The sequence below is a fragment of the Sturnira hondurensis genome, unplaced genomic scaffold (genome assembly GCF_014824575.4).
Source record: "Sturnira hondurensis isolate 20B ecotype Veracruz unplaced genomic scaffold, ASM1482457v3 Scaffold0006013, whole genome shotgun sequence".
Classification (NCBI taxonomy): Eukaryota; Metazoa; Chordata; class Mammalia; order Chiroptera; family Phyllostomidae; genus Sturnira; species Sturnira hondurensis.
This window is the reverse complement of record NW_028078644.1, coordinates 58,702-72,448: the sequence shown is the minus strand read 5'-3', so window position 1 is coordinate 72,448 and position 13,747 is coordinate 58,702. Positions and strand designations below refer to the sequence as shown.

Here is a 13,747-nt window from a genome sequence, read left to right as displayed (position 1 = left end):
CCAGCTCGAGTACTTCCTCTTCAGTGAAACTTTCCACTAGACTTTTGACCAGGGCCCAGACAAGTAAATAAGTCATATATATTCTTAACAGTGCTTTGTTTTATAGCTGTTACTGTTTGCTCTGTAATTTTTATGTATTATTCTGTTATCATAGCTTTCTGTAAGTATTCTACATTAGAGGCATAGTAATAACCCAAGCCATTATTTATTTGCATTGCCTGTGTGTTAGGCACTCAATATCTGTGACCTCATCTAAGTCCCAAAACATCCCCATAAAGTGGATGCTGTCATTGCTGTTTCACACGTGAGGACACTGCACCTGGACCTAAACTTTCTCAAGGTCATGCTTCCATCAGATTGAACTCAGTTATGCCTGATTCTAAAGCCTAGACTTGTCAAACTCTAGGACCATCTGGGGTTCATGGAGGCCTCTGTTTGTCCTCTGGCCCAGCCCTCGAAGAGATTGAGATGCCACCTTCTCCATCCCTGGCCAACACCATTCAGTGTATGCCATCGTGGGGGGCCTACAAGTGGCATGTATGGCGTACACACTTGGTGCACTGCTGGCTACACCCAGAGGTGGCTTTTCAAAAAGTCCTGTTCAGTGTGTCAAAGACAGTGTGGAAATTAGAAGTGACTTCAACTTCTACTTTTGGTAGATACTCATGATGGATAATATCCCTATGTAGGACACACACAGTCCTTTGGGATGACTTTACCAAATTAACTTTTGGTTCGTGGGCAGTTCCTTTTCCACTAAGGAGAGCTATATTGGGATGCAAGTGAATGAGAGTGATATTCTAGGGATAACTTCGAATCTACTATAAACATTTACTAAAACAAATAAAAAGTAAATCATTCTCAAACTTTCGGTCTCTGTTATTTGTGAGAAAGGGCTTCTCAGCCAACTCCCAAGTGAAAAAAGACGGACTACCAGGTCAGTGTCCACGTGCACAATTTCACCAGAACACAGGCACGCTAATCCGTTTACGGGTTGTCTGGGGCAGCTTTCTCATTGCACTGATAGGCTTAAGAGGCCGTGACAGAGACCACATCATTCAGAAAGCCCAACAGATTTGTTATCTGGCCTCTTATTGAAAATACATGCTGACCTCTGATTTAGGTGGCCACAGCTGAATTGTTATGAGGAGTGTTTGGTTCTAGATTTGATGGGCAATACTAACTACTTCTGTGAGAGCGCACCTGCCATCAAGGGCTCTATGAGAAAAGACTGAAAGAAGAAAGTCAAAATGTAGTTCTTGCTTCAGCCTTCATAATAGTTGGGGGAGATTATACATCCCCGAGGCATCTGAAGAACCTTTCAGAGCAGCTGTTGGTTGAGTTTGGGATGCACAAACCTCTTACTGAGAGGAGGAAGTACATGGATGGGATTAATCAGACATGGTCCCTGGAAGAGTTGACTTCTAAGCATCTATTTTGAAGGAAATAATAGCCCATAGATGCTCAATAAATGAGTCACTTCCGTTTAAGAAAAGCATAAGATGACTATCTCTGGTGAGGAGTGAGGTGAGGCGGGACCGGAGCCAGAGCCCCGCGGCAGCCTCCCCCTCCGGCTCAGTCCCTGGCTCTGCCGCCCTGCAGAGGGCCAGGCGTTTCCTTCCACTCTGCCTGGTTCATGTATTTAGGCTGAAGGGGTCACATTTTATCAAACTTTCTTCTGTTTCTTTTCACTTTGTCATTTTTTTTGAACCATGTTACTTAATTGTTGAGTATTGTCATTGTTGAGTAAATGATTTTTCAAGAAATTGGCCCTGGCTGGTGTGGCTCAGTGGATTAAGCGCCACTGGCCTGTGAACCAAAGGGCTGCCAGTTCGGTTCCCAGTCAGGGTGCAGGCCTGGGTTGTGGGCCAGGTCCCTGGTACGGGTGCACAAGAGGCAACCACACATTGGTGTTTCCTTCTCTTTGTCTCTCTCTCCCCCTCTCTCAAAAATAAGTGAACAAAATCTTTAAAAATTAAGAAGAAATGGTTGTTCACATAATCCTAGACTGCTCAGTGATTCTAGTTCCTTTTTAGGATCTGAAAGATGAAAAGAAAAAGGCAAAAATGGCAGCAGCCAGGGCAGTGCTTGAAAAGTGTACAATGATGCTTCTCACAGCTTCAAAGGTAAGAACACTGTTTGTTTTACTGCGTTGTAAATTAATAGAGAACCTGATTAAGTGCACCTAATTTACATATTTTACATTTTTTAAAAGATCAGAATGATAAATTGGAATATAGGCTCTCATAGTTTGAATCTCAGTTACTTTTTAGCAAGAATGCTAACTTTCTTCCCTGGTTCCAAACAGCAATTAAACTATGAGTCAGCTTTGCTTGAGCAGCTAAGCAGAAGATGGTGCGTTAGGTGCTGGGAATGGAGGCCTGTCCCACATGGTCACTGCCTGCAGGTTTCGCCAGCCTCCTTGGGGAGCCAGCACACGTATCTCTAGCACAAGTTAGGCAAGTTAGAATCTGCTAAGTGACAGTGGAGTATTAAGTCAGCCCTTAGTTTGTTTATTCTGTAAATTCATATCTCTAATCCCTTATCCTACTTTAAACACAGTTGTCAGTCAAGAGTTTGTAATTCCAAACAGCAGCTGGCCAGCAAATTGATACAAGTCAAGAATGAGCTAGTAAACATCTCGCTGTAGGATCTTGTTAGAATCGCCTTTTCTGCTCAGAATACTTGGCTGCTGGGATCAGCAAAGCCTCAAAAACGCATCTCACCGGAGCCCTCGTGGAAGCTCCAGTTGGTTTCTAGGCGCTTGAGTAGCTTTCCATTTGCATCACTTTTTAAAAGTCAGAGATACAGCCACAGTCATATATCATCTGTTCCTCTTTCCTCATCTTTCATTGTTCTCACACATGTAAGGCAACATTTAAAATATTTTTAATCATGATAAATATAAGACATAGAGCTTTTTCCCCCCCCAAATTATAAGTAACTGATTATTGAAGTGTAAAGATACAGTTTTGCACTCTGCCTTTTTCACTTAACCTTGCTATCGCTTTTTACTCATCCTGCTTCCACTTTTAGTGAGGAGAAGCAGCTGGGTGAGCCAGGGACGCGGGCGATTTTGGTAAAGAACCATTTTTATTAGCATGACATGTTCCCTGTAAGATTTTGTGTGTTAGGATCTGGATCAGATCTTAAAGTAAAAGGCTCCCATTGTTTTGAAGACGTGTCTCAGGCACCCCAGCTGTGAGTCGGCCCATAAAAACAAAGAAGGAGTATTCGACCGAATGAAAGTGGCACTGGATAAGGTCATTGAAATCGTGACTGACTGCAAACCCAGGGGAGAGACTGATGTCGCGTCTATCAGTATTTTTAGTGGGATCAAAGAATTCAAGGTAAGAATGAAGAGAACATATTTTGATTTTTTTCCTTTCTATTTTAAAGGAGCATTGGTAATAGGTAATATATTTTTGTGTAATATTTAAAAATAGATGCTTCACAAAAGTAATTACTTATCTTTTAAAAAATGCCATGAGGTGCAAACTTAATCATCAGTAACATCTGGCTTAGTGTGGTATGTGCAGAGAACAGTGGTCTTGGGGTGTAGTAAGTAGCGACCCTGGCCCGGCTTAGCTGTACAGGTTAGCTGTGGCCTCCTGCCGTCCGTTTAGAGTGTGCTCCTAGCCTAGTCTTCAGGGCACTGCTGTACCACCCATGGATGAGGACAGGAAGCAAATCATTTCTGCTGGAATTCCTGCTCTTCCCTGTGCTGTAGGATTTGCATTTTGAGATGATTGTAGTAGTAACAGTATTTATTATCATTGAAGGTTTAAAAGGAACAATAATATATGCTAACATTTATTGAGCATGTACTCTGTGCTAGTCCTGTTTTGAGTTCTTTGAATGGATGTATAAGTCCAATTCTCACAAGAACTATTGATATTCTCCCCATTAGACTGTTGAGGAGACTGAGAAACAGAGATTAAGTATACTTGCCAGCTAGGAAGTGCCAGAGTTGGGATTTGAAATTAGGAAGTCTGGCTCTAGAATCCCCATCACGTTAGGGCCAAACTTCTCATTAGAAGTAAGAGGGATGGTGCAGCTACTCTCTGGGTGAGAGCGGCGTCTGAGTCAGGAGGGCCCTGGGCATCATCTAGCACAACCCCCTAGGCAACAGGTGGGAAAACTAGGGCCCAGAGAAGTTCTCTGAAATGCCTAAGGGTTACCACCTCTCTACTAGGCAGGGCTGTGACAAGGACGGCATTGTTTTCATCTAACTGCACTTTGACTTTTCAGTTCGGTTGCTCTATAATTTAGTTGCAATTCCAGTTTGGTCCTGGAAGGAGCTGAGTGTGACCTTCACCTAATCTGTTGCTACCTTGGATCCTCCACTTTGATTTTTAATTGTGTGAAGGTCTAAGTAGGAACAGGGCTGAAAGAACCCCTTGTTCTTTTTAGGGACTTTGGTTTTAATAAATAGTATTTCATCTCTAACTTCCTTTTTAGGTAGATATTATTATGCCCACTTTTTCACTAAGATTTTTTATTGTTATTCTATTACAATTCCAATTTTCCCCCTTTGCCCTCTTCTGCCCATCCCCCATCCTCCATCCCCCACTCCCACAGTCAATTTCGGAGCTGCTGTCCATGTCTGTGGGTCATTCTTATGTGCTCTTTGACGTCCCTTCCCCTTCTTTCCACCATTATCCCCCTCTCCCCTCTCCTCTGGTCCCTGTCAGTCTCTCCATGTTTTTAAGGTGAAAAGCTGGTAAGTGAGGGAGACATTCTTTAAAAGCAGGACTCCCTAATCCCAATGTCCATGACCTTCCAGCTTATACCTTGGGTTTGCTCACATGCTGTGTGATACTCACAAGAAGTATTGTTATTAATAATGCTGACACAGACCCCTTCCTGAGGGAAAGAGGCTGCAAGAAGGGACTGTTCTCTTGGAGTTTTTATGGCTGAAAGGGATCTTAGAGATTATTTTTCTAATCTTCTCTTTTTATGACGATTGAGAGGGGAGATGTCTTATCAAAGGTCAGAGGATAGTTGGGAAACAAGTAGCGCTAGGGCCAGGCCTTTTGCCCCTTGACACTGCGTTGCTGGCCAGGGTAACTTGGGACAGGACTGGACCTGTGGCCCCTGGCGACGGCTCTAGCGCCTGACCCTGTCACCGTCTGGCGTTCTGAAAGGCAGAGCTGTTGGGAATAGACTGAGTCTCACTACCAGGGACCCTCTTTTTGGCATCTTGCCTTTTTTCCATGGAAAGCATAATCTGTAGGGGGAATACTTTTACTTGATTTGGTTCTGTGAATATGTGGACAAATCTTCTGAAACCCTAAAAATGAATGGCCTTCAAAAAAGTGCCTCTGCCAAGTTACTGTTGAAAAACACATCCATGTTCTCTTAAAGGGGGAAAAAAAAACCGTGACATAAATGATGTGGTCAACATGGCCGATGCTTCTGTTGTACTTCTCCTCAAATTCTCCAATTCTCAGATCTTCATCGTTGGTTCCATACCTCACTCTTCCCCGTGTTCTTTCCTAGCTTAAGGAGCTATCCTGCCTACGTGTGATGGAGTCATTCTGGAGACAACATGGGCCAGGAGGAGAAGGGGCAGGAAGCAGCCCCCTAGGACCTCTTGATTTTCATAAATCTTAATATTTTCACGGGTCCTGTAAGGGTTAACTTGAAATAGCCTTTGTGAAAGGGCTCAAACGCTGTAGGCCGCCCTCTCGGCACCTGCAGTGCGATCAGGCATGGTCGGTCCTCTCGTTGCCTCCTGGGCCAGGTTGTTTCTGTGATGCAGTTCATGGGCTAGGGGTTACCTAAGGCTGAGGTGGCAGAGCATGTCTCAGAAAACAGAGAGGAAGTTCGCACCAGTGAGCACGTGTCTGTCACATAGTGAAGGAACTCTAAGCACCTGGTGGCTGAAGTGAAAGTTGGGGGGTGGGTACGACAGACTATTAGAGAGGTATATAAAGGCAGGACCCTAGAGGACGTTATGTTACGCAATAGAGGTTTAGGCTTGATTTTGTAGGTGGTGAGGAGCCCATTAGAGGGAGGTGGCAATACCACCAGCTTTACCTTTTAAGAAAGGCTATATAGGCCCCCTGGTAGAGGATATTTTGGTCAAGGAGGTGCCAATGTTGGGCACGTCAGACAAAATACAGGGAGACCAGAAAGGTGACTGGTAGAGTTTTGCTGAATTAAGGAAAAATCAATGTCTTTCTCAGTCTTTCCCATACCTTCCACCCTCCACACCCTTCCCCTGGGCTCAGTACACATTCATATGTGGGTGTAGCATTTTCTAGGGCTCAGCATTTTCTCAGATGCAAATCCTTTACCTGGAGGCTGGTTCATTTTCTCTACCGGTTGCTACATGATAATGCTCTTCCTGCCTTAATATTCACTGATCTCACAGGAGGGTTGTATTAACAGCTGTTGGAATGAGGCTCTGCGTGGCCATTGGTGGCTCTTAAGCAACGTGTTCTGCTGGGTTAGTGAAGAATCTAGCCATCACTGGAGGCCACCCACGGGGAAGGAAGTTCCTCTTGTCTCCCTGGGCACTGCTGGAAAGCACGATCCACTCTAGTTAGGTGGGAACATTCACATGGATGTGTGTCCTTTTTGTTCTCAGGTGAATGTGGAAACTCTTCGGGAGAATCTTTATTTTCAGTCCAGAGAGACTCTCTCGGCGACGTTGGAAGCCACCTTGGAGCGGACAGAGGACTTCACCGACTCTGCCTACACCAGCCATGAACACAGGGAGCGCATCCTGGAACTGTCGGCTCAGGCGAGGAGGGAGCTTCAGCAGTTGGTTTCCGTGTGGATTCAGGCTGTAAGAACCTGTTTTCCTCAAAGTAAATTTCACATAATAGCTCTTCCCTGAAGTTTTGAGAGGTGTGGACGAGAACACGATCACCAGGAATATGAATGTGGACCAGAGGAGACCAGGGTGTCTCATTCCTTGTCTCCCTCCTGCTTGGCCCACGTAGCCTTGCCATCCAGCACTCACAGGACTTAACGTTTCAAGGCCCGTTTCTCGTCCTGGCCACTCTGGATTCTGTGCCCCTGTCACTGTCACTAGTTCACCCTGTTGTCCCTCCTCTCCCACCAAACTCACCTCTGGAACATGCCTCCCCAAAATGCTTCTTCAGAGTGAAGAGCAGAGGAGGAGAGCCCTGCCTAGAGGTTCCTGGGGCCTGAGTCCCACCGCGGGAGCGTTCACATGTGCACAGCTCTTAACTCTGAGGACAGCTTGGTTTACAGACACAGCACCGTAGGGAACTTACTGAGGTCTAGACGCAGTGAAGACGGGGTGGATCCAGCCAGCAGGCAAAGGATTTCTCACCCTTGTGCAGATTTGTGGTCTGGGACTGGTGGGCAGCCTCGACTTCAAGGGCCTTAAATAGGCTGCTCATGTGCTCAACACCTGGGCAGTTACCTGGGCCAGCGTGGTAAAGGCTGGTAGGAGTGGGGCAGCACAGGAAGCACTCACCCAGCTTCCCGCAGGGGGGGTTCCAACCTGGGAGGCACGGGGCCTGGGGTGTCTCTGGTACCGTTATTTACTTCCTAGACCTCGGCCATGTCAAAGCTGTGTTTAACATGGTTTTCAACATAGAGCATGGAGAGAACAAATCTGGGATCTTTAACAGAAGCTTTGGCAGTGAAGAGGAAGAGTGAATGTGGCTGAGCATGTACTGAACAAAACAGAGTTTATGTCCTTGTTAATAAATTGATTTATGGCCCTGGCTCATGTGGCTCAGTGGATTGAGTGCCAGCCTGTGAACCAAAAGGTCGCTGGTTTGATTCCCAGTCAGTGCACATGCCTGGGTTGTGGGCCTGGTAGGGGCATATAGGAGGCAACCACACACTGATGTTTCTCTCCCTTTCTTTCTCCTTCTCTTCCCCTCTTTATTTGTTATACAAATATTTATTATAAAATTTATTTTAAAATAAAAAAAATCTTTTAAAAAAACCTTCTAAAATTGACTTATGAATGAAGAGTAGATATGAATCACAGATTTCTCTCATATTTGCTCAGTATCACAGCATTGCAGATGTTTACAGAAATGGGGAAACTCAGCCTAGAGCAGAGTGGTGTCAGGGATAAAAACAATATTTTGCGTTTAGTTTGAACGATACCTAATCTGAAGTAGAGATTGCTTTGGTGTTAAATATGAAGGCCAACATTCAGTGAAGAGTTCCTGCAAGGAAATGCTGTTTGTGTTGGGAATCTGATTCCGTCAGTACTGAAATTTGCAGTGAGCACCTTTCATGTATTTCACAAGCACCCAGCTCTCCGATTCTGCGTACCAGACGCATTGTTCATGCGTTCACTTGTTTCAGCCGTTGTTACTGAGTGCCTTTTATACGCCAGGTACTGGAAATCTAAAGATGAAGAAGATAAAATCTTTGCCTGTAAGAATTTTACAATGTATAAAAATGTGGGAAGGGGTGAGGCAAGTATTAAAAGTTTCGGAAGTGTCCGAAAAGAAGGTGTACTTTGTGTATTGAGAGAATTTGAAGGAGGATGGATTTTTATTTGGGGAGAGGAATCAAGATGGTTTCCTGAAGATAGTGACATTTAACTTTGATTTATTCCTTAAAAGAACTGGATACGTCCTAACTTCCATTTGCTGTGCCAGGCATTGTGGATTTGGTGGTGAGCCAAATAAATGTGATCCCAGGCTTTGTGGAGCTTACCACAGCCTAGTGGGAAGGTAGACGTTAAACAAACAAATCAAAGGGTAAATATGGAATGGCATCCTAAGCACTAGGATTAGTACTTAGAGAAGGGGGTAGTGGGGGTTCGAAGAGGGTCCGATTTAGATGGCGCAATCTGAGAAGGACTTTTTGAGAAAGAGGCATTTATGTAAGGACTTGAAGAGGAAGAGTGTGTTAGTTTTTAACTACGTTAAGAGTGAGGAAATGAGGATTCCCGGCATAAGAGAAAGTAGTTTAGGGTTAGACGTGAGAAATTTATTAAAGAAAGAAGTTAGCTTTTTAGAAATTAACCTGTTTATAATTAGAATGGGAAAATTAAATACTTAAAATTACCTTCTAACCACAAACAGGCGAATTTTTAAATTCTACTTTTTTATAATGCACAGAATATTAGAAATGTATTATTATTCACAGTTCAAGTACAATTGGAGTTACGAGATGAAGGAGATGAGCTAACCCTACATGTATACTTTTTAAATTTTTTAGCAAAGCAAGAGAACAAAAAGCGTTGCCGAAGAACTAGAACTCAGTGTACTGAAAATCGGTCACAGCCTCAATGAACTGAAGAAAGAGGTAAGTCGCACTAGAAACCTAGCTTCCTTTAATTCCTGTGAATTTTCGCGTTGCGTGTGGTATGTCCCTGGTGCCTAAGTGTCACTGTGTCCCTGTGTGCAGAGAACGATGTCTAAAGTGTTCCTAAGAAGCCGCCGTTTTATTAGGGCCGTCAACCTCAAAGCTCGTACGTGAATGTTCGTAGCAGCTCTGTTTAGAATAGCCCCAAACTGGAAACTACCCAAGTTTTCATCAGCGGGAATTAATAAATGAACTTGGGTATAACTAAGCGAAATATTATTCAGTGATAGAAGGAATAATATCAACATATAGGCAACAATATGGATGTCACACCCTGACTGGGTAGTTCAGTTGGTTAGAATGTCGTCCCCATGTGCCAAGGTTGTGGGTTTGGCCCCTAGTCAGGGTGCATGCGGGAAGCAACCAGTGATTGCATAAATGGGTGGAACAGTAGGTTGATGTCTTTCCCTGCCTCTCCCCACCCCCACACACTTTCTCCAAAATCAATTAATAAAATATATGGATGTTACAATGTTATACCGAACATAAGAAGCTACAAAGAAAAGTGTGGGTGTGACTATCTCTACCTCTGTCTCTGTTTCTTTCTGTGTGTATGTATGTGCGTGTGTGTGTAATATGTATGTGTATACATATGCGTATGTGTATACATGTATATGTATATGTGTATACACACACACATACAGGGTCTGGCACAAATAACACCCCTTTTATATTACAAAGTCTTTTATTACAAAAATCATAAGCATGTAATTCTGTAACATAACTATTATTATTACCCTTATTATTACCCTGCCAATCGCATTCAGGCAAGCCTTACTTCTTCAGGGCCCTGTATATAGCTATATATCTAGATAGATGGATAGATGTAGGTATAGATATATAGCTATTGGGAAGAAGCTCTAGAAAAGTCAAAACTAAAGGTGACACAAATCACATTGGTCAGTTGTTGGGGGGCATTTACTATAAAGGAGAACTTTTTGGGGTAATGAAAATGTAAACACTGATTATGGTGGTAGGTGTATGTTTGTCAAAGTTCTTCACACTCTACTCTTGGCACGTTTTGTTGTGTATCAGTCAGATCTCAATAGTGTAATTTTTAAAAACTATCCTTTTGGTTCCCTAAATAAAAACTTGGTCCTCCCCTGACTTGCTTGGTCACTCTCAGGTGTTTGAAAGTCATTTTAAGGCAGGCGTCTGTGAACTACAGCCAGGCTGCCTGTTTGTCTAAATAAAGTTTTGGCGGACACGGTCCTGCTCGTTCGCTTTTGTCTACCATTTGTTTTGTTTTTTCACATCAACAGCAGAGTTGGGTAGTTGCAGCAGAAGTCGTGTGGCCTGAAGAACCTAAACTTTACTCTTTGGCCTTTACGGAAAAAGTCTGGCAATCTCTGCTTTACACCATAAAACACAATCTCAGTTCAATATATGAGAATGTTGACTCCAACGTTTTAATCGTTATTTCAGTCATGGGACTTGTCTCTGGTTCCCCATTCTCTCAGCCCCAGCAAGGGTTTGGGGGAAGTGTGGTGTCTTGTCCCGGGTTCACAACCTGCATCCTGCGTGACCTGGTTTCTCTGGCTGATCTCCACCAGGGTGGCGCAGGGGGGGCAGACAGAGCTCTTAGTGACTGGGGGCTTAGAAGACGCTTTGGGCTGTGCAGATGATTGGAGCTGGGTGATTGACTCGATGATTGACTCTCTCTATGGACACTCGAGGGTGTTCTTCAGAGGCATTCCTGTGGTCCCCCTCTGCTCCCCTTACTACAAGTCTCATGTCACATTGCTCCGTCCCCTTGGGTGTGCCGGGAGGTGGGACTTGCAGTCAGCCCATCAGCTCTCCAAACAGAGCCTCCCCATGAAAACCTCTTCTCTCCCTCGTCTCTCATTTCTTGATTCGTTTGTAGTTTTGAAGTAGATCAAGGGGTCAAGGGAATTAAATTGGGTTTTGGATGTTTCTTTTATGTAATATACATGGCGATCTCTTTCACCTCTTACTTGGTACCGACCTCTATTGAAACCTTCATTTTAACATCCCATCAAACATAGAAGGGTATGGTTTTCTATGGTTAAAAAACCCTACCCATTTCCCCCAGCCTATTTAATTCTAATGAAACGACTTGCAGAGAGCACACAACCCTTTGGTATTAGGCTGAGTGGCTTTCCACACGTTTCATTTTTCTTGCCCCTGAGATGGGTGTAACATCAGCCTAGAATCTTTGTTAGAATTAAGGGAGACAATGTCTGTGAAATTGTTGGCAGGGCATTGCACGGAGCAGGAAGAACCTTTGTGCTATTTACCCCTCTTCCTTTAGGGTTACTTAGAACCATCTGTAAAATCTGCGTGACCTTGGACAAGTTACTTGACCTGTTTCATGGTCCGTAAGATAAAGGGCTGGCATTAAGTATTCTCCAAGGCCCTGATGCATAAACAAAGTCTTTGAAAATTTTTATGCAGCATTTTGTTTCCAAAAGAAAGTACATTTTAGTGTCTTTGTTCCTGACTGTAATTATTCTCACTTGATTGCACAGAAGTGGACCACCCTATTGTTAATTTTGCAGAAAGTCCTGTAATTTGAGTTGATATTGGATTACCTCCAGGAAAAAAAAAGAGTCACTTCGATCAAATAGGCTTAATTCAAGGTCAGATTTTTCTGGGCACAGTGTTATTAAAAATGGTCTCTTTCTGGAGAACCTAAAAATAACCTGTCACATTGTTATTATTTTTTTTAAAGACCAGGATAAAGAGAAGAGTTGGAATAATACCCAAAGATAATCCAGTGTGAGCGAGCTGTGCCTAAAATCCACTCCCCAGTCAAACGTAACGTTGGGGGCTTTGTTACCTTTTTATGTGTTGTTCCTCCTGTGACCCCAGAGTTAAGAGCAAAGTTCTGGAAAACGACTCTAGAGAGACTGTAACCCCCACTGAGGGGAGAGGTCATGTCCTACTTGTCCGGTATGTCCAGGCTCTGGTCCAGTGCCTGCCTTGGTGTAGGCACTGGATACAATTCTGTTCACTAGCTAAATTGATTGAATCCCACACTGATACGTTTTCTGAAAGTCTGATAAAAAGAAACTTACTCATGATCACAAACTACTATCTGATTTCTTTCTTAGTGCTTTGAATACCACTGTTAGTACTGTGCTGTTCCTCAGTAACTGTACGGGAGGCAGAAGCACTTTTTAAAGTAAGAGAGAGCCTGGGGGGAAGAGCTGATGGACAGTAGAATGAACAGGGGCCTTGGCGGCTCTGCCCGGATGAGCAGGTCGTTTTATTTAGACAGCGTTACTGCCAACACAGGGACCCAAGGATGTTGACATCACCCCAGCCCTGGGGACACCTTGCAAGCTCCCCAGGTCTTCAGAACTGCTTCAGTCACCCTGAGGATCTTTCCCCTTTGTCCTTAAAGGTTCACAGAGGCGGGGGATGGGGGGGTGGGGGGGGAATGTGTTGAAGTTGCTACTCTTTGGTTTTTAAAGGGATTCTGCAGGGCTTGGTCACGAAATCTCAGGGTTTGCTGTCTTTCTCTCATCACCCCCCACCCCCCACATCCGCAGCTTCACAGTACAGCAACTCAGCGAGCGGCTGATCTGTTGAAATACCATGCCGATCACATGGTTCTGAAAGCATTAAAACTCACTGGAGTAGAAGGAAATTTAGAAGGTTTGGCTGAATGTGCCTGTAAATTCTCAGAACAGAAAGAACAGCTTGTGGAGGTGAGTCATCGGTTTACTTGTTAAAGAAATTGCGGATTGGTGCTAGCTGTGCTGTCATCGGGGATATTAATGCAAATGCAGTGTTTGGTTAACTTACACGGGCACTTTCTCACTTCTGGGTTTCTAAAGGCATTATGTTTATCTGTCTTGTTCTTACAGCAGCCTGGCTTCTAAAACGAAACAGCCAGCATGGCTAGAGCCCACAAGTGCGTTTCTTGCTCTTTTCCTTATTCTCTCAGAGACTAGACTTGCAGCGGAGCAGTGGAGATGCACTGTGCGCGTGCCTATTGGAATCTCCTTTCTGTCTGAGCGTGTTGGGTCTCAGCGGGAAAGAGATGATGGCACACTCAGTGTAGGGTAATTTAAAGAGGGTTTAATTAAGGAGCTGTTTATAATTGCAAAGACGGGGTGCAGAGGGAACCGTGGGAGTGCAGTAACTGGGGTTAGTGATAGCACAGCGGCTACCAGGCCTACGCCCAGTGGACAGGAGAGTGAGCGATTGCTGGAGAGACACCCTGAGAGGCGATTTTAGGACTAGACACAGATAGTCCAGGGCAACCCTGCAGGGAAAGAACCTGGGAATAAAGGCCCCCACTCTTCTCATCCCTGCTAGTCTATTGCTAGGGCTTCCCATTGGCCAAACGGAGCTGCAGGCCACGTGGGTCAGTCTCCTAGGAGGAAGCAGGCTTGAGAAAGAGGAGAGTGGCTATGGAGGATCAAAGAGAAGACAGCCAGTACAATCCGCCTTCTCCAAG

At 44.3% G+C, this 13,747-nt stretch overlaps 1 protein-coding gene across 1 annotated transcript in view; it reads left to right on the top strand.

Annotated features, from left to right (window-relative positions):
- The window catches only part of CTNNAL1 (catenin alpha like 1), a 50,261-nt gene that overhangs the window by 17,585 nt on the left and 18,929 nt on the right, over positions 1-13,747 (top strand). The window contains exons 5-9 of the mRNA XM_037047550.1: positions 2,037-2,126; positions 3,180-3,350; positions 6,596-6,796; positions 9,172-9,258; positions 12,834-12,992. Coding sequence (XP_036903445.1) covers positions 2,037-2,126; positions 3,180-3,350; positions 6,596-6,796; positions 9,172-9,258; positions 12,834-12,992 — 708 coding nt within the window. The remainder of the gene's footprint in view (positions 1-2,036; positions 2,127-3,179; positions 3,351-6,595; positions 6,797-9,171; positions 9,259-12,833; positions 12,993-13,747) is intronic.